The following is a 27,621-nucleotide window of genomic DNA, read 5'->3' as shown; positions in this document are numbered from 1 at the left end:
CAGGGCCCCACCTAGAGGCTGCCCACAAGGGCTCCCAAGGGCTGAGGGCGCTCTCCTGCCCGAATAGTCAAAAGACAGTCTCCAGCGTCCCGCCCCCTCCCCTCCCCGACATTCTCGCTGCCAAATGAAATCTGGCAGCTTCTGAAAATAGCTCAGCGCTGCAGCAGGCTCTCTGCCCGCCCTTCAGCAGGCTGGCATGCAGCTGGGGGTGGCCACTGTGGGCAGGGGCTGGCGCACGCGGGGCCCAGGAGTGGGTGTCACACACATAGGGCACTGGGCGCCCCGTAGCTGGTGGCATGAGGCAGCTGCCATTCCTCTGCTCCTCTGACCTTTCCACTCCCGGTGGGGCCACAGTGGCTCTGGAGCCAGCCTGGCATGCTTACTAGGACCAAAGTGGGGGAGACCACAAGTAGGTGTGACCAGCTGCCCTTGGGCCACTTTTGTCCACTCATGTAGACAGAGAAACCCAGGAACCAGGAGGAAATGCCAAAATGGTGTTTATTACCATCTAGATGTAAAACCCAGCAGTGTTTTCCTATCTGACGTGGGCTAGGGTTTCCCAGCCAGTGAGAGACAGGTCAGGAACCAGGCTGGGTGTCAGGCACTTGTCAGGCCCATTATCAGGTACCAAGAACACTAACGCTACCCTGGGCAGCATGGGACTGGGTAAGCCCGGACCAGCAAGGAAGGGGTCCTCTCTGTTCCCACTCAGGCTGAAGCCAGGACCCAGGACCAGACCGTCTAAGCATCACTCAGCAGCCCTCCACTGCCTCGGGTCTGACCCAGAGTGCAGAAAGAGACCCCTGATTAATGGGGAGCCCCTGGGTCCTGCCCCCAGCCATCCACTCTCACAAAAGTACCCGAGGAGGTAGCCCCTATAGTCAACCAGGATGAGGCAGAGGTCGAACCATCACAGATAAGCTTTCCTGCCTGGGAACCAGTGAGTGGGTAGGGGCAGAAGAACTGTACTGGCTTTCATCACAGTGACATTTTCCAAAGTAGAAGAGGGTTAAAAATGTCTCCCCCCTCCCCTGAGATGAGAGGGCACTCTTTGGGTAAGGGGTAATAACAGGATCACTAGGCCCAGGGACTCTGCAGGGAGGGTGCTCCAGGGACCCCGGGGGATGGGGTTGCAGCAAGATAGGGCTGGACCACCCAGTGAGACAGGCCGACTGACCCCGCAGCCTCTCTCAGGAGACCAAAAGTAGGAAGCCTGAGAGGGCCGAGCAGTGTGAGGGAGAGAGACTAGCCTCCCCAAGGCCACAGAGGCAGACCCTCAGTTGCCCTTTCTCCCTCCCTTGCTCTCAATCAGCATTCACAGACAACAAATCTGTCCCTGGTCACCATGGCAACCAATGGCCAGATGCCTTTCCCAAGGTCTGGCCCATCTGCCCAGCTGACAGTGGGGTGTCTCCAAGGGCCGAGGGAAGCCCGCCACCATGGCCACCACTGCCATGGCCTAGAAGTCTAAAGCCATGCCCCAGCGAGCCCAACAGAACCACATATCCCTTGGGCCACTCCGACCACAGGCGCTGCCGCTGAAGCAGATGGCTCCCTAACTCCCAGGCTCTGGGCCCCCTCCAAGGAGGTTTGGAGTCGCGGGCCTCTGTCCTGAAGTTCTAAGTGACAAATTAAAACACAGCAAAATGATCCTTTTGTTTAAAAAAATGACCATGGGCCCTCTGTGTCAGGGCCTCAGCACACTTGGTCTGGGCCCCAGGCTGAGAGGGCGGCTCCTCCCGGGCCCTCATGGGAGGCCCCGTGGGCTACTGGTTGTTGCAGCCCTGTGAGGCCGAGGAGCCCCCTGCCTGCTTCTTCCTCCGCTTGTTGAGCAGCCTGTTGTTAGAGGTCTTCAGGTCCTTGATCTGCACCTGGTCGTAGTCCACTCGCATGGTTGCCAGGGCACTGGTCATCTCCTCCTGGTGACAGATGTCCGCGGAGGTCAGGATGGACTGGCCTCAGGAGCCATCGCCCACCTGCCTCCAGCCCCTTATTCATGTCCACGAGGGCAACAACAGCCTCTGTTGCCTGAGCCATCCCCTTGTGTCACCTAACTCATACTATGGTCCTTTGCAGTAGACACTGAACTTACCCACCAAGGCACAGAGAGTACAGTGACTCCCTGCGATCACACCAGCATAAGGAGGACAGGGACCTGGACCAATGTCACCTGCTAAGAACCACAGGCCCGCAGGCGACACCCTCTCGTGGCACACCCAGGGCACTGAAGCCCAAAGATTGTGCCCAGGGTGCCCTGGGGCTCTGAACTGCTGCCCCAGGCTCAAACCAGGCTGACCACCCTCCCAAATGTAGATTGTAAGGGGGTTATGCCCAAAACCCCTTCCTTCACTGAGCACCCCCCCCCAAGTCCCAGTGAGCCAGGAGCACGCCGTGAGTGTGGTAGTGCAGCCCTGTGCTCTGAGTGCCCCAGCTGGATCCCTGGGCAGTCAGTGACACCTCAGGTTCTGGCCCCGGGGAAGGGGCTGATGACCCAGGCTCTCAGGAGCCACCACCCTGGAGTCCCTTTTCCCAAAACCCTGGGAGACTGAGACAGCATCTACCCACCTTGACCTCATCCCAGTGGTCTCTATCCTCCTGCAGCACGCGGGCAGTGTGGAGGGGGGTCTGTGGCACCACCATTGATTGCTGGAAGGAGCCCCAAATCCATGGATCAGAACAGGCACCTGGGGCGGCACTGGGTCCCCGCCCCCACCCCCTCTCTCCTAGTCTCAGATATGGGAAGCAAGGCTCAGGGAGGTGAAGGAGCCCCACTGGAGCAGGGGCAAAGCCAGGCTCTCGGCGGGGTCCTGCAGCACATCTGTGGCCTGCCCCAGAGCCCCTGGAGCCATAAACCCCCGCCCACAGCCCCCCTCCAGCTTGCCATGCTGCCCGCCATAGGACAAGGAGGCACTCACGTTGATCCAGGGATGGTTCATGAACTGTGTGATGGTCAACCTCTCAGTGGGGTCTGTCTTCAGCAGGAGGCGGATCAGCTGCTTGGCTGGGGAAGAGAGGGAGTGGGGCGGTTGCAGAGCTCCTCAGAGCCAGTCGCCCCAGTTCTGCCCAGGCTCCCGAATTCCTAACCCACAGAAAAAGTGAGCTGATAACTGTTTCTTGTTTTAAGTCACCATGAGTTGGGGCAATTCATTAAGCAGCCATAGAGAATGGATACAGGGCAAGTTTGTCTGTGGTCCCCAAAGGGAAAATATTAATAAGGGAGAGGAGTCAGAGGAAGTTTTGAGGAGGCAAGTTTTGAGCCCATTTAGCAGATACAGAAACTGAGGCTCAGAAAGTTTGGGTGACTTGTCTAGGGTCACACAGCTGGAATACGGGAGGTGGGATGTCACACAACCAGGATTTGAAAACAGGCTGCTTTGACACCAACATGGTATCTCCCAGAATGAAGGTTAATGGGGTCTGGTGGAGGAAGCTGGGGAAGAGAGTTTCACTCACCATCTTCAGAAACCTCCGACCACTCAGGATTGGGGAAGCCGTACTGGCCCAGGCGGATCCTCCTCTTCATCCCTGGCGAGATGGCCTGGCCCGTGTTGGAGTAGAAAGGCGGGAAGCCACATAGGCTGGGAGAGAGTGGAGGTCATTCGGCACAGGTATGAGGGCACCAGCGGAGTGAACCCATTCTCCTCCCCGAATCCCTGACTGGGAAGACAGGCAACCACCAAGGTAGTCACCTTGGCCAGAAAACCAGCCCTCTGGACTCTGGGCTCCTCCTAGGACTGCCATCTGCCCTTGGCAAGGAGAGACCTTGAGGCCACCTGAAGGAGGGGTGTCCCCTGACCAGAGGGGAAGGGCAGCCTGCGTGAAGAATGACCCACTCGAGCCCCTCACAAGGGTTGGGGGAGGGGGCAGAAGTGGTACTGAGGGTCCCAGGGGATGGGTGGTACTCACAGGATGTACATGATGACGCCCAGGGACCACATGTCACACGACTTGTCATACTTCTCTGGACCCAAGACCTCAGGAGCTACCAGGGCAGAGGGCACAAGAGGGCGCTCAGCGCCAAGGGTATTGGAGCCCAGACAGGAGCCTGAAGCCTGAGCAAGGTGGGGAGCAGGTGCCTGGGTTTGGGGGTGGGGCAAAGCAGACTGGTGTCTGGCACCTTCTGGGAAGGCAGCATGTGTGTGAAGTTGGGGGAGGAAAAAGAGCTTTATAAAAAAAAATAAACCCGCTTTTAGGCTGGGCTATAACGAATGATAGCCTCCTAGCTTCTTTGGGTCAATATTGGCCTTGGTGAGGGAGGAACCGGAGAGAAGGCCAATCTGGGATTAGGTGGGATCCTGCCACAGGCAAGAGGGCCTCTGCCCCCCCATCGGCCCTGTGTCCCTTGTCTTCCTGAATGTACAGCCTAGGCGACAGGCAAGGACAGGCCAGGGGCAAGGCTCCGGTTTTTACTTCCAATGTGGCTACCATCCCATAGGGCCTTGTTCTTCCCCCCTGTACAATGAGATGGGTAGGCCAGGAGATTTCTAAGCCAAAATACTGCAAAACACGTGCTGGCCAACAGGATACCATTTCAGCTGTCTTGGGGCTCCCCACTCCTTAAGTAGCTCTCTTAGAAGGCACCCCCTGAGGGGAAAGAGCCCTCTGTAACGGGAGTCATCCCCTCTCTCGGGTAAGGAGCACCTTCAGCAGGGGATTTTCTAGATCTGGGCTGCCCACTCACAAGGGAGCAGGGAGCTTCTCCAAGGAAGCCTGAGTAGGTGACACCCCCAAGTCCAATCCTTGCCAATCCTAAGAGACCCTCTCCCTTGAGACAAGGGGCTGGTGCCTTGTATCCTTCCAATGTAATCGGAAAGTCCTGCCTACTTTCTGAATATGAATCCCAGAAAGATAAAAACTGGAGAAAAACAACCACGGTTGGGCTCCGTCCCAAGCTGATGGCAGCCTTTTATCACGTATATATTTAGAGCTACTGTGATGTCATTCAGCTCACAGGCCACAGCAAGAATTTTCCTGGATCTATTTTCAAAAGCAGAAGCTGAAGTTTGGGAGAATATTTTTGCAGCCTCCGGCCCCCCACGTCACCGCCTCCACGAAGACAGGATCCTTCCCTCCCTCCTTACTCGGCTTTAACCCTTTGGCTTCTGCAACTCCCGGGGCTGCCCCACTCCACAGCAGGGTCCGGTAACGACAGGAACGTACAAACCACATCCCAAGGACTCACCCACGTAATAGGGAGTATAGCAGGGTGTCTGGAGGGCATTTTGGGTGGTCTCTTTGGCAAAGCCAAAGTCGGTGAGCTTGAGTACTGCATCTTTCTCCTTGGATGTGTAGAGCAGGTTTTCGGGCTGGGCCAGGAAGATAAAGCATGGGTCTGGAGTTAGGCGCCAGGTGGGGGTAGGGACCCTAGAGGACCTCCAGGCAGACTTCCTTCACCTCAATCAATTCAGGAGGAGCCAGCTCTATCTCATGAAAAAGACCTGGGCCTTGGTCTCCAACAGTATGGGTCAAATATGGAAAAGACCAAGATGACTGGGAGGTGTTTCCTCCTTTCGCAGATGGGGAACAGAAGCAAGTGTTCAGCCAAAGCTGTGAAGAGCCAAGGGCCACAGACAGCCCAGGGGTAGGAACTTTGGAGCCTGAGTTGGTAATGCTTCCGTGACATACCAAAATGAGGGTTCCGGGGCAAGGTAGGCTCTCATGTCCCCAAGCACTCGTCTGGTACCCAATCTAGAACAAGCCAGCAGGGCGGCCTGCCTGAGGCTCTTGGGGAGAAGGCCTCTGCCTCAGGCCCCAGGAGATGCACAGGGGCAGTTCTTCCTGGCTGCAGAGCACAGAGAGGCCTGAGGTAAGAGGGTAGTGAGGAGGTCTGCATGGAGGAGGCAGCCCTAAAGCTGGTTCTTAATGAATGGGTAGGACCTAGGGCCATGGAGGAAAGGAGGGGACCCTCAAGCAGAGCTGGGGTAGAAGGACAGGGTGTTAGATGGAGTTCCAGTTTGGAGCCAATGAAAGCCCTTTCTCTGGTTCTATTTGAGATGCTCTGACCTTGGATTGGGATGAAAACAGGAAAGCACGTTTAGTCTCCACAAGGGAGTCACCTCTACAGAAGACTGTTCTCTCCTTGGGAAAAAAAGGAAGCCAGGGCCAAAATAAAGTAAAGGTTCAGAAGGTGAGTCTGTCATGGCTCCACGCATATCCAGAATCAAAGGATAAGTGGGCTGGCAGTACTCAGCCAGAAGAGGAACCTGATGCTGCCGCTGGTCCCCGAGCTCCTCTCGGCCCAGTCTCAGGATGAAACAGGCCTCAGGGCAATGCTCTAGGCCTGGGGCAGAGGGCTCAGGACATGCAGGGCTCAGGACTCTGCTCTGACAGTGGCTGGCACATGTCTGCGTACACATGTGGGGCTCTCATGGTTTTCATTTTGCCCATCTGATCCTGATGACCTCGAGGACCCAGTCCTCCCTGGATAGGACATTTGGAGAGCTGAGCCTCCAGAACATGTCTGAAGCCCATCCACTGAAAGGGCAGGCAGGCCCAGGAACTGGGACTACCTCCACTTGTTCCTCCTTGCCTCCCAGCTAATGGCTTCTTTCCCTTCAAATGCTGGCATTGGGGGCCCCTGGGTGGCTTAGTCAGTTCAGCATCTGACTGTCAGTTTCATCTCAGGTGGTGATCTTGGGCGCCTGGGCTGGCTCTACGCTCAGCAGGGAGCTGGCTTCAAGGATTTCTCCCTCTGCCCCTCCCCTCACTCTCCCTCTCAAATAAACAAATCTTTAAAATAAAAAAATCCTTGCTGAAAGAATGAATGAATGAATACCAGTGTGGCACCTGCGCCAACTTAGGCAAGATAACAATCTCTTTGAGACTTGTTTTCCTCATCTATAAAATGGGTAACCGATCCCACAGGGTTATGAGAGGATTAAACAAGATGTTTGTCAGGGTCTACTGGCTTGAGGTAGGCACTCAGTTATCCTAAAGCCTATTGGGATTACACAGTATTTGAATGATACAAGGAGACCCATCTGGCTAGAGCAGGATGAGTATGCTGGAATCATGGAAGAAGTGGTTGAGGAGAGCAGTCTGGGCTCCGGGGCAGAGGCCTTGAATTATGATCAAGGAAACGTGCTTCCATCTGGGTGGGTGCTGGGAGCCATTGGGGGTTGTGCACTCCCTTCTCTGGTCCCCCAACTAAGAGCCTCACCTTGACATCTCGGTGGGCAATGTTCTGGCTGTGCAAGAACTGGATGGCGGTGCCGATATCCCGCATGATCTCTGCAGCTTCTGCAGACACAGAGGAGGGGTGGTGGTACGAGGCAAAGGTCGGGCACCTGGGGCTTCCACCCATGTGGCTTCCGACCATGCCCCCGGAACAACACAAGATGGTGATAGCAGTCCAGCTACCCAGGATGCCCATCCTCTACACCCACCCCAGTCATCCTAATTCCCTCTGGGGATGCCCCAACCCACCTGGGCCTCTTTCCTCAGGCCTGGGCTACCTCTTCCCAGCTCAGGTGCTGGTTGACACCTAGAGGCTTTGAAGCCTCCATCCCAAGGCCATGGACAATTCATCTCTGACGATGTGTTACAAACTCATAGAACTCCTTGGACACTCTGTCCCACCCTCTCTTGTTTTGCAGGGGAGACTGAAGCATAGAGAGGAGCAGGGCCTTGCCCAGCATTGCACAGCAATTCTGTGCAGCCCATCTGTGTCCAAATGCTCCCCATTGTCCTGCTGCATGCACGTACCTCTCTCAGTGAAGGCCTGGTCGCCACGCTCCTGAATCCGACTGAAGAGCTCACCACCTTCCATGCTAGAAGAGAAAGTGACTAGAAGCAGGGCCCCCTGAATCAGGTGTCAGCCTACCGCTGCCCTGAGCTTGGGCTCAGGGGCTCACGGGCCCAGAGCTTGGGCCTGCCTCCACCTGGCTGAGCCTAGAGCAGCCCAACCCTCGTCCAAGTCTCAGTTCCCTCAAAGAAGAGAGGAAATGTCAATCATCATTATCACTGCTTTCTGAACACCTACAGTGCTCTGTGACCCCGGCCTGGTCCATTTACCTCTCTGCGCCTCCACTTCCTCTTTTGTAAAATGGGATTTATGACACCAAAGTCACAGAGTTATGCAAACTGAGTAAGCAGGATGCATGGAGCACTGAGAATGGAGTTGGGTACAGGGCGAGTACCACGTTAAAATCTTCCTCCACATTTCACATGGCAGTTACAGAAACTCAGAGAGGTTAAGAGCTACCCCAAATCACACAGCAAGTGGGTGGTAGAGCCAGGATCTGAACCCCAAATCTGACTGAGAGTTGCTAACCTGTAGGATGAGGGGGCACTTAAAGGTAGATGGGGAGGAGCTCACAAGACCCAGCGTCCGAGGAAGGCTAGGGCTGAGCCACAGTGCTGTTGGGAGAAGCCCGAGGTAGAAGAGGCCACTGGCTCCTGGATTACCCTGTGGTCTCCTGGGACCATGGGAGCCCAAACCCAGGTAGGAAGGAGAAAGCAGAGATGACTGTGTGTGTCCTGCTCCTCCCACATCCCCCATACCCACACACTCAGGCTTCTAGTTGCCTTCTCTGACTACTCTTCCTGTCCCTCCTCACAGAGTGAGATCACACCCATGGAGGCCATATTGGAGCCCCCGTAGTTCCCTTCCCACCCTGGTGGGAACAGCCTGCACCCGCTCTTCTGTTACTCCTCAGGGGCTGGGGTGCCTCCAGGGGCTGCTATCTTAAGAGCAGAGAGGGGCCATAGAAGAATGGAGCCCAGGGGCCATGAGAGTACCGACGAGGCACTGAAGCGGGACGGGCCAGCGTACCACTCCATGACGATGAGGAGACAGCGCTTGCTGTGATGCAAGTTCTCGTACACGTCCAGGATCTGCACGATGTGAGGGCCGCCAGAGGCCTGCCAGTGGTGGTCCACCTCCTGCCGGGCCTTGGGGCTGTCATACAGGAGCTGAGGGCAGGTAGGCACAGAAAGTGTCAGGCACATAGCCCACCTCCCCAGCAGCCACCCAGAGAGTGCCACTGCCCTCACTTTGCAGACTAGAATAGGGAAGCTCAGAGAGGCCTGTGACCTGCCCATGGTCACCCAGTTTATGAAGGGCAGAATGAGGATTCAAATCCAGATCTCCCTGAGTTATGGTCCAATGACCACAAGAAGGCCCCGGGAGGTGGCCGACAGCTTGGAAAGGCTCAGAGTCCACTGAGAGGAGCCCTGCCTCTCTTTGTGGGGACTGCAAGCCAAGCGGCAGTTGATGGGTTTTGTAGACTCACACAACAGATGTGAGACCCCAGGCCAGGGGCCACACATCCCCGGAACTGCCTTTTTCCAAGGGCATGGCAGAGTTGTAGACCCAAAGGTAGAGTCCAAGGGCAGGAGGGACCCTAGCTGAAGGAAGGGCCAGCCTGGTCTGGTGAGGCCTGGGTTTGGGACTGAATCCCTCCAGTGACTCAGTGTGACCTCAGGCAAACATTCCCAGCTCTAAGCCTCAGCCCACAACTCTGTAAAATGGAGTCATAACGGAGTCATCCCCAGAGGATGCATCACAGCAAGGCCCATGGTGGGTGGCGGACAACCGGATCCCTGCTCAGGTTAACTCAGCCCTAGGCTACGGCTGCCAGTCAAGAAGGTCAGTCACCAGAAGTGGGCAAGGCCTTGGAGTGGTCCTGTTTGGAGGAGGTGTGGGGGAGGAGAAGTCAGCCTGCAGGGTGAGGTGATCCACAAGGCGGAGAGCCCAACCAGCCGTCCTCGCACACAGCTGCTCACCTGAGACCCTGCCCTGTTCATTTCCAAGTTGCTCAGGGCTACGGACCAGGGTCAGAACTCAAGCCTCAGGCTCAGAACAGCTTCAACTCCCTCAGCACCCACAGGACCCTGAGCCATCTCTGGCCTTGGTCTCCTCCTCTGTGGGATGGTTTCCCCTCTACCAGGGCCCTGGGTGGGGCAGACTCTGGGATCAAGCTCCCTAGGCAAAGGCAGACTGAGGCACAGAGGAAGGCAGAAGGTTCTCGAATCTGCTGCTCCATGGCTATTCCTCCATCTCTAGAGCTGCTCACCTTGACCCTAGCCTGGGGGTGCAAGAACGTAGGCAAGTCCCTCCACCAGTTTTGGGGTCCTTGCTCCATCAAGCATTTCAGGATAGGGGTGCGCATAGAGGCTGCTGTGGACAGACTCCCTGCCTGGAAACCATGAGTCCCTTGCTCACGCTGCCTCTGCCTCCCGGAACATCCTCAGCTCCGTGCCCACACACCTCCCAAGCTCCAGCTTCTTGCTCACGGCGCTGGGGGCGGGGGCTCGGTCACCCCCACTCACCACGTCAGCTCAGCCCCACTGTGTTGAGGTGGCTCCAGCCGGGGTAGCCCAGTCTCTAGCCACAGGACCCAAGATGCACCATCCTCCCTACCCCTACTCTGTCTCCTCTGCACTCTTTCCTGTGTGGCCTCCCTGCCCCCAGCCTTCTCCTCCCCAGGCTGGCCTGACTTGACAGTGTCCTGTAGGGGTCTGCCCTGCTCCTGGTGTTTCACCCCTATACCGAGGTCCTCTTTCTCCTCTGGTAAAATCCCAAGCACACACCTGGAAACCTCCCAGTGGGGTCCCCAGCCCCACCTATTCCTGCCCCCACCCTTTAAATCCCCACGCCCGTTTCTCCAAATAACAGCCACCTTCTCCCCTGGCATTCAGGCCTGCCTCCCTCTCATTGCCGGCTACCCTTGGCTCCCAACCCTTTCCATTCTGGTCAGAAGGACATACTTGCTGACCCAAACAGTCCTCACTCTGCCTGTGCCACATATACCCTTGCCCTTCTCCTTCTCCATCAGGTCAACTCCCTCTTTTTGAGGAACCTTCTGGGCTCAGTTCAGATGTCTCCTCCTCTGGAAAGACCTCCCAGCACCTTCCCCTAGGGTTTTTGCCTCTCTAACTCCCCCCAGGCTGAAAGCAGCTTTAGGGCAATCCAAGGAGGGCTGGCCTGCTCCTAAACAAAGGGTGGGAGGATGGGCACGGTGCTAGAAGGAAGGTGTGGGAGGGAGAGGAGGAGGGGAGGGGACGGCCAAAGAGGGGCCCACAGGGCTCAGGGCCTAGGCCTGCACCCTGTGCTTTGCTGGGGTGGAGGAGCAGGGGGAGGCGCCCCAAGCTGGAGCCTCGGACTGCCTCCCACCCAACTCAGTCCATATTTAGGAACTCATTTCCCACACGGATTAAAATAGGCCTTTTCTGAGTGTCAAGGGCTTGAGAACAGGCCTAGGGGTGGGGAGAAGGCTGCCCCCAGAAAACACAGTAAATGCCCCCACCGGCCTCTCTGCAGGGGAGATCACGGACGCCAGAGCCCAGGACCCGGCCCACCTAGGCCCAGCTGCCAAGGAACCTCCTGGGCTGTCACTCTTGATCCCTCAGCTTGGCCCTGAGTGTGGCCCCAAACCTCCTTGAGCCTCAGTTTCCTCCTCTGCCTTCCCCATAGCCAGCTCCTTCTCCTCTTCCAGGAGTCCCCCCAACATCGCCTCCTCTCAGAAGCCCTCCCTGACCACCCTGCCAAAAGAGGACCTCAAGGATCCCTCAGTCTCCCTTCACCTTTTCTTCTTATAAATATGTATGTATTGTTCATTGAGGTACTCTCCACACACAGTAAAATGCACAGGTCTCAAGAGTCCAGCTCAGGGAGTTTTGACAGCTGCACCGCCCCCCATGAGCCACACCCCCACCAAGACAGAAACACTTCAAGCTTCCCAGCGAGCTCCCGCGTCATCGCCCTTTTTACCTCCCTCCTGTGCAGCTCACAACCTACAATTAGCTTGTTCCTTTGATAACTCTTTAAACAAAAACATGCTTATAGATATTGCACTTTTCAATGTGCCTGGCTCTGTTCTGAGCACTTTATAAATATTAGGAGCAAGGGGCTTCATTATTCCTGTTCCTTAGCGGAGAAATGGAGGCACAATGAGGGGAAGTAACTGGTGCCAGACCACACGTCTGGTTCCCCAGCCAAGCCGGCACCAGGCTGCCTCCCTTAGCAGACTGTGGGCCCACAAGGGCATGGCCAGCCTGCCTGGTCATCCCTGGGTCACGGTAATGGGGTTCAGGGCCTGACACAGAGCACCGGCTCATGTAATGGTTCATGTTCATTTACAGAACAAATCTATGAAGTGGGGTTAAGAGGAAGAAACCCTTACAACCCATCATGAGGACAGAATAAGATTAAACTGAGGAAGACCCAGGAAGTTTCAACAATGAGAGACATGACAACCTGGCCAGATTTGCTCCCCACTGTGCCTTACCCACCCTCCCTGGAAAACCAGACTTTACCTCCTCTTCCAAGGAGCCCATCCTGACTGCTCTGGCCCACAAGGCCATTGCTATAAATGGCAATTTGTTGGCTTCATTCATGTAAGGATGTGAGTCCACACAACCCTTCATAAAAGATGTCCCCAAGCAAGAACCTCATTTTTGCAGGCATGGAAATGAGCACAGGGCTAGGAGATAGGAGGCTCTGGTTCTACTCTGACTCTCAGCATGAACTTTGGTGGTTCCTTTGCCTCTCTGGGCCTCTGTTTCCCTAAAGTTGAGTTACAGTGCTTGGGCTAGATTGAGAGAAAGGAAACCTCTGGTCAGGGGCTCCTTGCAAAGCAACTACAGTAGACCCCCCTCCCCCCCCACCGCCCCCAGGGAGCAGCCCCTGAGGCTCCATGGACCCATGTCTAAAGGCCTGAACCCAATGGGGGCCATCTGGTCCCCAATCACAGTGGGGAAGAAAAGAAGATGGCGTAGGCTTCTGACCAGCCAGTTTGGCAGACCCCAGGCTTACCTCACTCCCACCCCATATCCCCTGGGCCCCCCAGGGGTCCACCAAAGCTGTGGGTCTGTGATGGCTCCTGGGCAACTCCCCCAAGCTCCCGGCAGGCACCCACACACCCATGAGGCAGAATCCTGGCTTTCTCCTAAGGGTGGGGCTCCTGGCCATACTTGAGGTGTGGGCCCCACTGAAGTTAGATGAGCATCAGATCTGAGATGACATTTCCTTGAACAAACGACACTGCTCTAGCCTCAGGCTTTGACGAAGTGGTTTCGACCTCTCCCTTCTCCAACTACTCTCCTTTGCCAAATTCTCCAAGCTGCCCCCAGAGCCAACAGCCAAACGGCCGAGACCCCTGCCAACCCCACCAGACATAGGACCCCAGCGAAGGTTGAGGTGGAGAAACCTTGTGCCCCACCCACCCACCCAGCAGCTTCAGGTGGAATGGGAGCCTCAGGACTAGCCAGGCCCCCTCCTCACCCACCCCCATGCTGCATCCTGTCCCAGCCAAGGACAGGCTTCCCATGTGGGTGGAGGAGCTCCCGAGTTCAGGAGCTGGGAAGCAAGAGCAACATTGGACTAGAAAACAATTTGCAGTTTACAAAACACACTCTCCCCTTATCTCATGGGAATGCTGGTGCCACCCTGTGAGGCGAGCAGGGTGCGGCTGGCAACCCCAATTTACAGACTGAGAAAAGAGAGGTTCAGGAGGATGAAGTCACTGCCCGGGGGCCACCAGGCTGGAGTGTGGCAAGGCTGAACAGGGAGGAGAAGGGACTTTTGAGAGAGTGTCCAGACAACCCCTCCCTGAGGGGAAATGAGAGGAGGGGGAGGCACCAACCAAAACTACTGCTTATAGGCCTCGGGAAGCTTGCTCTGAAATGAATGTGTGCATAGGTGCCGGTGCACAGGGGTGGGGGTTTGCACGGGAACATGGATACAGGCATGTATAGGGGTGTGTCCCTGGGGGGCACATGGATATAGGGAGCATGGGGTAGGGGACGTGCATGAAAGTAGGGCCGTGGGCATGTGTGTCTCCAGGCCCCGGAGAGTGGGACCCATCCATCTGTCCATTTATTCATCCAATATTTTCTCTCCCTCTCTCTCTCTTTCTCTCTCTGAAGTGCCCACCAGAGTACTGGGCACGGAGAGGCACCCAAGAAAGACTGGGGGTCTTGCTGCCACTACTCACTCTGTGACCACCTTGGCCAAGCCCAGACCCCTCGATTCAGACCTCCTCTCCCATTGGGGCCCTGTCTTCCACATCACCTCACATGGCCCAGAGCTGTGAAAGTACTCTGTCTGCTCTCCTAGGGCATCAGATGGAACTGGGATGTCTGTAGCAGCTCTGTGAGGACACAACTTTGGGACAAGCCCCCAACACCCTACTTCAGTCCTATAAAAGCCCACCTACCCAGGCCCTTATACTCACCCACATATCTAGTGTCCACATCTAGCTAACCTCAGGGCCGGGCTCTTCTCAAGTAAAAAGTGTTCAGTCTCTCCATCTGTCTCACACACAGGAGCCCCCAGGCTGCCAGCCTGGACAGGCAGCCTCCCCTCACCCAACCTCCACACTCCCAGCCAATTAACCCACAGCCGGGGCTAAGCTGCTCCGTGGCCTCTGTGGGAACACCCACTCCTTCCGGGGGAAGAGAGCTGGCTTGCAATCTCTCCTGCCAGTGAGGCACTAACAAATTAAGAAATACTAACTCCGGATTTCATGACAACCCACAGCCTGAGAGACATCATCCTTACAGCAGAGAGAACCTCCTGGAGACCAGACATCCAGATGCTCTCGCTGCCCAGTGTGCCACTCTAAGTCCCATTATTTCCACTGCTCTACTCATTGGACAACAGGAGTTCAGGCATTTTATAATCCAAAAGCATGACTAAAACAAGAAATGTCTGATTCTCTTTAGAATACAGAGAAAAAGGGCGCCTGGGTGGCTCAGTGGGTTAAGCCTCTGCCTTCGGCTCAGGTCATGATCTCAGGGTCCTGGGATCGAGTTCCGCATCAGGCTCTCTGCTCAGCAAAGAGCCTGCTTCCCTCTCTCTCTCTCTGCCTGCCTCTCTACCTACTTGCGATCTCTCTCTGTCAAATAAACAAATAAAGTCTTTAAAAAAAATAGAATACAGAGAAAAATAAAGCATACCAGAAACCCGTGTAAACTTGTAACTAATAACTGAGGACATCTTTTGATTCCGAGCTTCCTGAGAGTCTTGGCAAAGAAGTAAACCAGATAGACTCTGCTGCTTTTATCATTCCACGAAGAGAAGCACAAACATTCATTGAACTTTTTCCACAATGAAATTCTTTTTTTTTTTTAAGATTTTATTTATTTATTTATTTGAGAGGAAGAGTGAGTGAGAGAGAGAACACAAGCAGGGGGAGCGGTGGAGGGACAGGAAGTAGCAGGCTCCCCACTGAGCAAGGAGGCAGATGCAGGACTTGATCCCAGCATCCTGAGATCATGACCTGAGCTGAAGGCAAACACTTAAACAACTAAGCCACCCAGGTGCCCCTCAAGACCAAATTATTAAAGAGATTTAGCATCAGACCTTACATGAGGGAAAAGTATAACATTCTGACAACGTCTTCAATAATAATTTTGCAAGATACAGAAAGATTCACATGAACCCATAAATTTCTTCCTAAAGACTGAGGCCGGTGCATGGCATCGCAGCCTGGCACACCTGCCAGGAGCTGGACAGAACCTCACCAGACCCTCTACTTTCTGGGGATTCCAGCTTTGCTCTGGGCCAGAGTACAGAGACAAGAGAGGCAGAAGGACCAGTATGTCCCCCCACAATACCTCTTCTCCCACTGGGGGGGTCTCACCCCGGCCTCGGGCAAGGGCAGACCAGAACACCGAAGAATTGCATTTCTGGGCTATTCACCATATCACAATCAATGCCAAACACTCAGGCAGCAGAACTGAATGGAATGGTATAGGGAAATACAGGTCTTTGACTCCCATTTTGTTCATTGTGGGGAAACCTCTATTCTCCACAGAGAGAGGTCCTGGGGAAGAAAAAGCACTTTGAACCCACCACACTCCCTCCTTGACGAGAGCGTTCAGCTCCATCATGTCTAAGGTCCCTTCTGGCTCCCAGTTTGATTATTTGGCATTATTTTTCCCATTTGACAAAGCCCTGATTTTATGAAAGACACAAACCACCGGAAAAGCTAAATTCATTTTATAGCTAGTTGCTGAGACCACGCCTGCCTTGTGCTGCTGGCACCAGTGACGGCTTCTAACACACTTTACCCTGGGCCCTGGCCGGCCCCCGATTCCCACGTGCTGCTCTGCCCACTCAGAGCAGAGGCCACAGCCTCAGGGATGGGGAGGGGCGGGTACAGGTTGACCTCAAGTTCAGGATTCAGGTCTTCTTCTTAGAAAGCCAGAGCCAGGCCCCCCTCCCCAAAGCGCCACCCCACCCCAGGACGCCAGTGCTCCTTGGACCGCTGCTGGCTGTGTCAAGTCTAACTTTTTCACCACAGTTTCAAATTAGAGCCTCAGACATGTGCCACTGTTCTCACACAGACTCATTTCCCTGGCTTTCGTAGCTCATTCAAGGAGCTAATGGAACCAATTTCGCAGCTATGGATTAGTTGACCTCATGCCAGATCAGACCTCACTTCATTAAGTTCTGGCCGTAGCCTGTCCTCTGGCTCGCCCTGTCCATTTGCCTCTCCTCCTCAGAGGCTAAGTTCCAGGGAGGTCAGCTCACGGGACACCACTGACCCCAACCACCCAGGCCCTAGCTTGATGCTCAGGGACCGATAGCAGCAGATCCATTTTAGCCTCTCCTTCATGGCAGCTGTCCCTCCCCGGTGCTTGGCCAGTGGGGTGCTGGCCCTGGCATTGGACCATAGATGCCACCTCATTCGGTGTTCACCATATCCTGAGAAGAACCAGTGTCATCCTTTTAACTGCGGAGAAACTGTGACTCTCTGAGCCTCACTGGTCCCATCTGGAAAATGGGAGCAGGGATAGTATGCAGGTTAAGTGACTTGCCCAAAGTCACACAGCTGGGCGCTGAGAGTCAGGACTTGGCAGACAGCTGCTTTTCTCGCAGAGCAAACAAGACAGGGAAGCCCAGCCAAGGGGGTCCACGAGGAAGAGGAGCCCCCAAAAACCCCCTTCCAGGCCAAGGCCAGAGCACCTGATGGCAGGGGGTAGAGTGTGGGAGGGAGGGTAGGACCGCTGATAGGCTTGGAGCCTCCCTGACCACCTCCCACCACAGTCTTGGGAGAGAGGATGGCAGAGGCTCCGTGCCAGCTGTCTTCACAGTGAGCTCTGTCAACTGCAGATCCAACACATGTGTGGAAATTGTCAAGTCTCAGGAACACAAGACTCCTTCAATTTGCTAAATTTTGGTAGCCTCAGTTTATGTTTCCCACCAGCCACAGATGACCTGGAAACAAAGGCAGAAATGCCGCGTCTGGGGAGGGCTAGAGATGGGTGGGAGAGGGGCAGAATACTTCCAGAAAGAGGGAGCTGAGCTGGGCTCCAAGGCAGGGAGGGAGAGGGACAGCAGGAACATAAGTGCTAGTTGGGGCAGGCCCATGGGTCCCAGTGTCCCAGGCCAGAGACCATGTACTATGAAGGACCAGCTGTGGGCACAGGACTCCGGGTCAGACAGACCTGGACTTCCCTCTTCCACTTGCCTCTAACTTTGGGCAGGCCATCAACCTCTCTGAGCCTCACTGGTCCCATCTGGAAAATGGGAGCAGTGACAGTAAGCATGTCCCCAGGTGGCCATGAGGATGGAATGAGAACACAGAGAGAACTCAGATTAGCACCGCGCCAAGTATGTACAGAGTGGAAATGAGCCTTGAGGTTCGCTTGGCTCCAGGATTCCCCTGGGTCTGCCCTGAGGTGGCCCCATACTCTTCACCTCCAGAAATGGGGCAATCCAGATGCAGCCTCTGGGACCAAGGGGAGACAGACCCCTTGCAAACCAGCCGGTCGCAGGAAATGGTCTCAAACCCTGCAACGGACAGTACTGGACCTGGCTTTGCGAAAATGGACCAAGAATCAAGAGTCTACAGAGCCTGGTTTGCTGTAAAAGGCCCAGTGAGGAAGGGACAGACCCTCCAGTGTGGTGAGAGGGTGAGATGGCTGATCTCTGGGGAGGGATCCTGGGGTGGGGTGGGTTGGGGGACCAAGGTTCCCTGGGGACCCAAGCCAGGGAACTAGCTCAGCTCTCAGCTTGGCAGACTAGAAGAGGGGCACAACTCGACTCTCTCAGGCAGCAGCCGCCTTTATCCCCCTCAGCTGCCCAGAGCATCCTTTTGAGCAACAGCCCTTTCTGCAAAGTGTGTGGTGACTCCGGGCCAATCCCTTAACCTCCCTGAGCCCCCATCTGTGGAAATGGGTGTGCAGTCTCCTCACACAAGGCAATGAGGATGGGAGGACAGGCAGGTCTGGGACTGTCAGTATCTACTTCACAGGAGGGGAAAGAGGCACAGAGAGAGCTACAACATCCTCTATCTCTCTCAGAAATTACACCCGGAGTAAGTGGCAGCACCAGAACTCCCTTTGCCTGAGGCAGGTACCAGATCCCAGTATTCCACACAGATCTTCTGAGAGGGCTGTTTGAGGGGAGGCCACTCAGGGGCTTGTGAGGGTCCAGGTTCTATTATCCTCCTTTAAACTTCATAGAGGAAAAAAGCATTTTTCTGTCAAAATCAGCTACATTATCGGTGAAACATTACCCTGGTTCTATTTCTCCTATGACAGTGTAAAAATAGGACATTTTCACCCTAAGACTAGAAAATTTCAGCAAACGTAAGTGTTTTATTCTCATCTCAGAAGCCATGTCCCTTTAATGGTCCCTTCTGGCGAAGAGACCCCTACCTCAACCACAGTCTGTGCCCCCAAATGGCCAGTTGTGCCACAGGGATGCCCACATAGCCAGTGGGGCTACAGAGGGTAGTGGCCACCTTCCCTAAGCAGAGGGTGACTAGGGCAAGTGAGGCCATGCCCAGGGGACCCCTGCTGAGGCACCCAGCAGGCCATGCCCCTTGCTGGCCGTAGTAATAGGAGAGCCAATACCCTCTAGCTCTGAGAAGAGTGACGGCTAGTCTCTGTCCCCCTGGAGCAGGTGTCACGAGGATAACAAAGGAATAAATGTGTGCGTTGGGGTGGGGAGAGGGGAGACAGACCGGACTATTCCTGGAGACATAGTGCAGAGACCCTAGGAAACCTTCTGACTCCACACCCCCACTCCCCAGACCTGCTCTTTCTGAAGCCAACAGCCAACATCGTATCTGCTGGCATCTCTCCCATTTCCCTTGGCTCCATCCATGTCCCTGCAGCTCCCCACACAGGCTTGGGTGAGCACAGGCAGCCACGGCCTAACTCAGGCTCCTCCCAGAGGGGCTTCCAACCTCCACAGGCCCCTGGCTGCTCTTCCTTTCTTGCTCCTCTTTTGCTCGAGGACTCTGAGGGTTCCAACTCCTGGGAAAACTTCCTGGTCTTAGATTATGCCATGGAGCCATAGCCATGAAGAAGGGGAAGTCCTCCTCTAAGAGACCAGGGTAGTGGCCTGGCCACACTGAGGGATGCTCCTGCCACAGGAATAGGCAATGGTGACCCATCCCCATTCTCTCAGTTCTTCCTCAGGTAAAGATGCGCCCTGGTATAGGCTCAGCCTGACAAAAGGCTTTGACTGGGCAATGGAGTACAGTGGAAAGGGGTCTTCCAACCTAAGTCCTAACCCCAGAGCTCCTGTCCATAGCAGCACGCAGATCTTGCTGGTGGAGTCTCAAAGCTGACTGTCCCCTTGGTGACACCAGTTACCAGCCAGCTTCAGAGAGGTATCTTGGGGCCCCCTCTAGCCAGTCTCCACACTGCCTGTCTACTTGCACCCCTACTCACCTCTCTGGCAATGCCCACAATCACTGCCCATCAAACAGGTCTTCACAGCTAGAAGCGGGGGCTCGTGTCAAACAGAGTGCCCAGCCCCTAATCTTACAGATGGGGAGACTGTGGCCTGGGAGAGAGGTCTGGCATCCCAGGGATGGCTGAGAGCCACAACTTGACTGCCACACAGCCCAGACAGGCTGCTCTGAGGCGTAGCTGTGCCTTCCGGAATCTCAGCGTCCTCATCCATGACCCAGGAGTGATACAACCCATTCTTAGATTTTTCTGTGTCTGGGTTCAGCATGGAGGAAGCACTCAAGGGACAAGTGGGTGCTCTTATCCCCACCCCCACACCCAAGTTCTGCCCCAAGTGCCACTGCCTGCCAGACAGCGTGGAGGCTACCAGCCTGTCCCTCTGCCACACCCTGAGAAGGGGGCTTGTTTGTGTTGGGGAAGCATCTACAGAGCAAGTTGTGGGTCCCTTGTTGGAGGCTGAACCCTCAGGAATGGAGTGATGAGTGTGACAGGTCCAGGCCCTGGCTCATCACACCCCCGAAAATAGCCTTGAGTGTCCCAGGTGACGGGGTCAGGTGCAGAGTGCGGGCTAGAGAGTCAGGTGCTCTGGAGGGCTTGTCCCAGCCAGTGCAAGGAAGCTCACACACAATATTGTCCCCTAGAGCAGAGGGAGGTTGTACCTCATGTTCAAGGCCTCCCAGTCCCCCCACAGGTTCCTCCCACTGGCTCTAACCCCAGCCCCCTTCTCTCCTCAGCCTCAGTCTCAGCCAGAGAAGCCTCGGGAGTCACAGTGCTCCTGATTTCACACTGTTGTCCCGAGCAAGAGTCTCAGACCACTGAGCCATAAAAGGAGACCCAACAGCGGAGGCCACCACTGAAGCTGACTTCCTACACTCCACAGGGAACTCCTCGGGTTACAAGCTTGGCCCAAATGTTCCTGACTCCACTGCATTGGCTGCCAAGGCTACCGGCGCCTGGTCAAGGCCAGCAGCAGGAGGGGACACTGTGAGTGGCATGCGTAAGCCAGAAGCTCCTCCTTTCTGTCTGACGCCTACCCTACCCTGTCTGGGGAGACTTTCAGGGTGACTAGCATGAATCCCCAGCACCTGACTAGCCTCCATCTGTCTGCTGTCTGCCCTTGGCCTGTGGACTGCAGAGAAGAGGCCCATTAAGCTTGAAACTCCTAAGACAGAGAGTAACAAGGCCAGAGAGGGGAGGAACTAAATGACAGCAAGGGAAACAGAGAGGGGAAAGAAGAAATGAGAGCGACAAGGAGCTAAGAAGAATAGAAGCGTCACAAAGAGAAAGCAGTGAGGACAAAAGCCCTAGCCTAAAGGAAAAGGCAATTCTAACACCAAAACTGCAAGAAAACCCAAAATCAATATTCTCAGTGTCTCTGGCCTGTCCAGTGCTGAAAAGGCCTCCTGAGGCTCCTTGTTCCCCCAAACAGCAGCCTCCTCTTATTCTCCTGCTCTAAGCAAAACCCCCATGGTTCCCAGCAATAGGATTTTATTCACAATTACGCAGGGCCTAATCTACTTAGTTCCAAAAGGGTGGGAGGGTAGGGAGGAGTTCAGGACCCAAAATTCTTTTCACACTATTCTTTCTCACCCCACAAGGGGCTGGCTTGCCCAAGAGCCCAAGGGAATCCTCAGAAAGGTCAATAACGTGCCACCAAAAAAAAAAAAAAAAAAATGCACTCAGACAGCCTCTCATGTGGGAACACAAAAGATCTTGTGCAGACAGGAATAAGGCATAACAGAACCAAAATTCTCCTGGAAGAAACACAGGAGCCGGTGGGAGCCATGTTCTTCTGCCCCAAGAGCAGCAAACCCACACATGTTGCGGGGGGGCACACTCTTACCAAACCTAGGGATGGTCATTGTCTTCAATTCTTGCCTGGTGACCATCACCTTTGGACACCCGGCAGCCAGTCACCAGGCTGGAACCAAAAGAGGTGAGCAGACCACAAAGCCAACGCTCCACCTACGGTCCTCTCCCAGGGGTATCCCATGATGATATCCCAAGGAGGCCCTTGGAGAAAAAGATGAGGAATCCAAGTAGGGAAATGGCTTCCCCGAGATGTAACAGACCTCAGCAGAGACATAACAGACCTCTGTTGTCAACAGAAACCAGGCCCTTCACACACGACCTGAACTAAAGCACAGCGCAGGAGACCGATAAGCCTCTAGAGGACCCTGAACAACAGTGCTCCAAGAGGGTTCTGGTGACATTAGGAAAGAAAGTTGCGGGAGAAGGAAGGAGGATTTCTGCCCACTTAGTGAGGGAGGACACCAAAGACAGACAGAGGTCCCTGGGGGTGCAGTATGAACCGGAGTTGAGGGAGAATGAGAGGGGGAGTCGCTGACCTTTTTTCAAGGCCCTGTATAAAGGCCTCTTCTTCCACATAGTCCCTCTATGGCTCCCAGTGTCTGCCGGGGCCTGGCCACCTACCCCACTGAGATGCACCGCGTCCGACCAGGACTCTCGGCTGGAAGTGGGGAAGCAGAACTCTGCGGCAGGTGCCGAGCGGTCCACACCAGGCATGCATCACAATCACCCTGTGCCCTCCTCTGTCATCCACATCCTTCTCAGACCAGAGGCCTGGATTAAAGCTGGCAGTCTCTTCCAGGAAGTCTCCCCTGGGTGGCCCAGCCCAGACACGGTTTCCTCTCGCCCACTCACCAACCTCACTTCCTGCCTGTGGCAGTCTGGACGCTGCTAGGCTGGGCTTGTCTGAGACTCACGAGGAACCACACAACCTCTCTGAGAGAGCCCCATAGCCATCATGTCCCTTGTGTGCTGGCCTTTGGGACCATGTGTCCGCTCACGGGCAGAACCTGCACAGCGAGGAGAGCTGGGCAGAGAGAGAGATATGAGCAGCGCCACTCGGGCTCCCAGCGGAGCCATGCAGGAGGACGCCAGGACCCATCCAGGGCCCTAGTCTTAGAGACCCTCCCCTGTCCCCATAAACTAGCATAAGGCATGGGGTGACTTAAATACAAAGACTCTGGCATCAGATGCCTAGGGTCCCATCACAGCCCCACCACTCTTCAGCTGTGCATGGCGGGCAAGTCGCTGACCTTACTGAATGTCAGCGACAGTAACCACAAAATGGGAACGACAGGAATTAGGTAAGAGAATACGTATCATGCACTGGGACCGGGGCCTGCCAGAGAGAACAGTCTGGAAAACTGTTAGCTGTCTATGAGAATATCAGAATCCACAGCAGCAAGGCCTGAAGCCTGGAGAGACGGCATCAGCTCCTGGAGAGACTGAGAAGATTCTGGCCCTCCCAGCAGAGGGGATCCCCAGCAGAGGTGCAGGCTCTGAGCACAGCTTCTAAACCTGTGAGCAAGGCCAGCTGGGCAGGTATAAAGCAGCTCAAAAAAAACAATCTCTGCCCCAAACTCCGCTACTGGCATTCTTTAGGGCTCGATGCCCTCCCTAGGATCTTTGTTTAAACAGCCAATGGCCCACCCCTGACAGTTCAGCAGGTTGCAGGAGCATGGAAGCCCACGAGCTCCCCCAATTCTTTCCTTCCAGAAGAGGGACGGCCCAGGAAGGAGGCTGGGTACACTGAAACCCCTCCTGGGGGGACTCCATCAGACAGGGCTGGCAGGGCTGCCCACCCTACCACGCGCTTCCCAAGTTGTTGACTCGGTAACAGATGGCCCTGCCCAGGCTGATCTGACCAGTCTGGAGATGGCAGGTGAGGGGGTGGCAGCTGCCAAATGAGAAAGTACCTGGCCTGCCTGGCAGCCCCACCCAGCCTCCACTCTGGCTCACCAGGGCCAGCTTTGGCAGGCAGGCCGCACCCATGGAGCCCTGGGGCAGCTCCCCGGCCTGGGCTCCAGCACCCCACCACTCCACTCCATCTGATGAAGAAAAGAAGAGGAAGGCACGGGGAGCCTCAGGGGCCTCCGACATACTCCAGTGGTCAGAGAGGAGGGCCCCAAGCCCCAGAGTCCAGAGAGAAGGGGCGGGAAAGAAGACTCCACTTTCCCCACGTGCAGAACCCTCTCTGTCCTCTCAGAATCTCTTATTGTTTTTTAATTTATTTTATTTATTTATTTATTTATTTATTATTTAATTTTTTTATTGTTTATTTATCTAAGTGCCACAGTCACTCCTGCCTGCTGTGTGGGAGAGGACCCCAAGTGGGCTGGGCAGGAAGTCAGGAGGGGAGGAAACCTGGCCTCTGCTACAGTCTGTCATCCCAGTCAAGCCACATGGTTTCCGACCACTGACTCCAAGTCACAGTTTTCATACACATGATAAGGACTGAGGGATTGTGTCTCAGATGTGGTGGGGTGACTAATGGGGGACAGATATGTAGGGCTGTAGCCAGCTAGGAGTGAAACTGAGGGGTACCAGCTCATCAGTCAGGCCTAGGAGGGGGCACAAGATGTCAGTAGGAAGCAGCCTCCTGCCCCCCATACCTGGCAGGCAGTCCCCTCTAGGTCCTGCCAAGGGGTCAGCAGCAAGTGCTGAGGGTGGAACGGAGGGTGGAATGACCGTACCAGCAGCAGAAGCTGGCCTTGGGAGGGAGCCACTGAGTGGGAGCAAGGCCAAGATGGACTACGACAGTGGAAGGGGCTGAGGGGAAGAGGCCCAGCACCCCGGGGAGGAGCCTTCCCTCCAGGGCCCCTGGAGAACAGTAACAGCTACGGGGACACTGACCACAACTCTTCCTGTTTTAGGCGTGCCTGCTACATTCCGGACTTTGGGCTAAGCACTCTGCCATCTTGAGCAACAGGGCCAAGAGGACAGGCACTTGTCCTGTCCTGTACCACCTAGGCCTGTATCACCCAGAAGGGCAGAGATGGCAGGGGGCAGAAGCTAAGCAGAAAAATGCCACACTCCTCCTCCTCGAGACTGAAGCCATCACTCACAGGACAGGTACGATGTTTCAGAAGCAGCGTTAGTGCCATCTTGGAAGATGGTAAAGACCTGCCAGATGGCAGAAACTTCCAAACTCGCTCACTAGAGGGGAACTGGGGGCAAGACAAGGAAGATGTTGGAGTGGGAGCCATATCTAATCCATGTCCTCCTAGAGGCCAGCTCCTGAAGGTCCCAAGGCAGTAGCCCCAGCCACACTCACCCATCAAGCCTAAAGGGGTATAGCAGGGGGATTTGTTCTAGACCTGCCCTATTCCCAGTCTAGAACAGAGAAAGCACTGAGGTCCTAGATTCAAGAGGAGGTGTTTTAGAAACCGTTGCAGTCAGAAGTGTCCCCAAGTCACTTGTCAGACACAGCACCCATGGAGAAGGGCCTAGACCCAGCCCTGCTTAAAGCTGGTGCTGTCTGGGTCCCAGATCTCTGGCCTCTCACTCCATCCCTGCCTGGCTCACAGCATCTGGAACACCACAGGGTCTGGTCAGAGCTCAGGCCTGGCTCACAGGGCCAAAGCCTTGGTAGTAAAAAGAGGTTCTCTGGCTTCAGTCGGCCCGTTGTCTCTCCACCCAGACTGCCCCTGACCCACAGAGGTGAGAATGGGGAGATGGTGCTGAGGGAAAGGGTAGAGATTCACCCCCCGAGAAGAGCCAGTTTTCCTCCGGAGGACTCAGAGTTAGTAGGGTTAGTAGGTAAAGAAGTTGTATCTGAGACTCAGCCTCACCAACCCAGCCCTGAGCCTCCTCCAGACTCATTCCATCAGCCCTAGTGCCCCTAGGAAAGACACAGGGAGTTGGACCCAGGTCCCTGCTCAGATGCTTGCAGACACTATGACCTAAATAAGTCCTGTAACCTCTCCAGGCCTGCACCAGGCCCAGTACCAGTTACTCTACAGGCATTGTCTCCTCCCAAGTTCACATCAACTCCTTATCTTTTCCCCTGAACAGAGCCAGAAAACTGATTTCCAGAGTCCAGGACCTAGTGCAATGTCACGGAGCTGGCAAATGCAGACCAGAGATTAGAGCCACATCCGCAGAACCCTGCACTCAGGTTCATAATTGCTATGTCTGTAAAAGGAGAAGATCCTTTGCTGTGTTCTAACACAGGAGCCACTTTCTTTGCCACGATCTACCCGTCCAGGTGGCCGCTGGCACAAATTACAGTTGAGTCAGGTTCCCAGTGACCACAGATTCAGAGCATTCTGGGTAGGGGGTAGGTCCTCAGCCCAGAACTAAATGACTTAAGCCAGAACTATGTGGCTACATCAGCCACCCCCAGAACTCCCTGGATTCCCCTTGTATCAGAGAGTTCTTGGCCTCCAGGGAGCCTATGGTGTGACACAGATAGATGGCTGGCCCGCCCTCTGCCCGGGAACCAGGGTGAGTCAGGCTTGGAGCAAGACCTACCCTTTTCAAAATAGGGCCAGTGACTCAGCTGGAGCCCATCAGCAACCTCTTGCTCACAGGTGTGATGGGCTCTATCCCTGCCCACCAGAGAGCCCTGAGAGGCTCCCACCCATCACTCCAGTGGGGGCAGACAGGGGCCACAAGAGAAAGCAGCTCCACTCCAAGCCTCAGTGGGAACTCAGCCTTAGGCAGAAGGAAACTCAGTTCCATTCCAGTCAGAAGAGCTTCTCATGAAAAAAAGAAGAGCTTCTCATAGAAGGAACAACCAAGCTGAGTGAGGGCTTCCCGCCTTTGGCCAGAACACATAGGCCCAGCCATAACCCCAAAGTCAGGAACCACTGCTTCCCTGTTTCCGGGTCCAACAGACTCTACCCCTACTGACTCCACCCCTTGCTTTCTGAGACACCCCGAGCTTAACTAGGCTAAGCCTTGTTTTCCCTGTCTGTAAAGCAAGGAGGACCAGGACCCTGACTTCACAGGGGAGTGTGAGAATGAAAGGAGAGACTGATCATACAGTGCACCCACAAGTGGCTGCTGTTGGGCCTCCCAGGTCGCCCACGGAGCAGTGAGGGGGTCACTGACCTTCAGGGCACACTTCTGCCCAGTGCGCCTGTGGAAGCACTCCAGCACCTTGCCGTTCACACCCAGGCCCAGCACCTGCTTGGACAACTGGTAGTCATCGGTCACCGCATACTTCTTGGGCTCCCGCCGCCCCCCGACGGCAGGAGCGCCGGCCGAGCCAGGTCCGCAGGGTGCACCTTGCGGGGGCACAGGACCCCCCAGCTCCTCTGCTGTCTCGCCATCCATGGCCCCCGGGGGGCGCTCAGAGGCGACCCCAGCCTGGCGCGTCCAGGGCCACCTGGGGGAGAAGGGAAGAATGAGTTCCGCTCAGACTCCTCCAGTACACCCCAGCCAGAGCCCCCGATCCTGGCTGAGCTGCGGGCAGCAGACAGCGGGAAGCGAACTGTCCGAGAGTACGGACTCGAGGCAGTGGGCGGTGGTCGCGCAACCAGGCACTAGCGAGTCCCGCCCGACACCTGTCAAGAGGGGAAGGGTCTGGGAGCCAAGCGGCCGCGAGGTTCTGGGAGCGGAAGGTGGAGGGAGCCCTACGAGGGCGTACCTGGCGAGGCCGTCCCTGACAGCAGAGTACCTGGCTGGCGCCGGCGAGGGACAAGGACCCCAGTCCCGGGAACCCGCGGCCGCGAGCTCCTAGAGCCGAGTCCCGCTAGGGACCGCCCACGTGACCGCTCCCCTGCCCCCCCCCCCCCTTGCGTCCCGGACTGGGAGCGGGCTCGGTCAGCCTTAAAGGGCTAGGCCGGCCCTGGCAGGACCAGGCTGGGAGGGAGGCCCCAACGGGCCCCGCCCCTGAGCCCGGACCGAATAGGGGGCGTGGCTTCTCGAAGAGGGCGGAAACCTCCTTGGTTCTCCCGACACCCTCGAGGCCTTTGTGAGCCCCGGAGTTTACCAGCGCCCTAGGAAGTGACAGCGCAGGAAATCTGTTTATCTCGGAGCCTCAGGAAGCCACTTGAGTCGGGCGTCTTTTCTGTACTCTGCAGACGGCCCTCCAGCGAGGCTTGTAAGTCCTGCGACTTCCTTAGTGGTGGCCCACCGCCAGCGTACCTAAAGTCTTAATTTTTGTCATCAGGACAAGTGAAATAACATTTCGTTGTGATTCGCACCCTT

The 27,621-nt window shown here is 55.6% G+C and overlaps 1 protein-coding gene across 2 annotated transcripts; it reads right to left on the bottom strand.

The window, feature by feature from the left end:
- Positions 1-480: 480 nt before the first annotated feature.
- LOC111144154 (mitogen-activated protein kinase-activated protein kinase 3) lies at positions 481-27,124 on the bottom strand. Of its 2 annotated transcripts, XM_022498327.1 has the most exons (11): positions 27,059-27,124; positions 26,521-26,797; positions 8,774-8,913; positions 7,705-7,769; positions 7,160-7,239; positions 5,183-5,306; positions 3,907-3,982; positions 3,454-3,578; positions 2,916-3,001; positions 2,566-2,646; positions 481-1,919 (listed from the first exon to the last, which is right to left on the bottom strand). In XM_022498327.1, exons 2-11 carry the CDS (start codon positions 26,743-26,745, stop codon positions 1,767-1,769), a joined length of 1,155 nt encoding a protein of 384 aa, XP_022354035.1. In that variant the 5' UTR covers positions 26,746-26,797; positions 27,059-27,124; the 3' UTR covers positions 481-1,766. The 2 variants fall into 2 exon arrangements, with proteins under 2 accessions (XP_022354035.1, XP_022354036.1); XM_022498328.1 differs by lacking the exons at positions 26,521-26,797; positions 27,059-27,124 and adding an exon at positions 22,090-22,256 and having other exon boundaries at positions 1,767-1,919.
- Between the last annotated feature and the right edge of the window lie 497 nt (positions 27,125-27,621).

Source organism: Enhydra lutris, unplaced genomic scaffold (assembly GCF_002288905.1).
Source record: "Enhydra lutris kenyoni isolate GAN:26980312 unplaced genomic scaffold, ASM228890v2 scaffoldscaffold10, whole genome shotgun sequence".
Classification (NCBI taxonomy): domain Eukaryota; kingdom Metazoa; phylum Chordata; class Mammalia; order Carnivora; family Mustelidae; genus Enhydra; species Enhydra lutris.
Note: the sequence above shows the minus strand (reverse complement) of the source record. Positions and strands in the feature narration are given on the sequence as shown.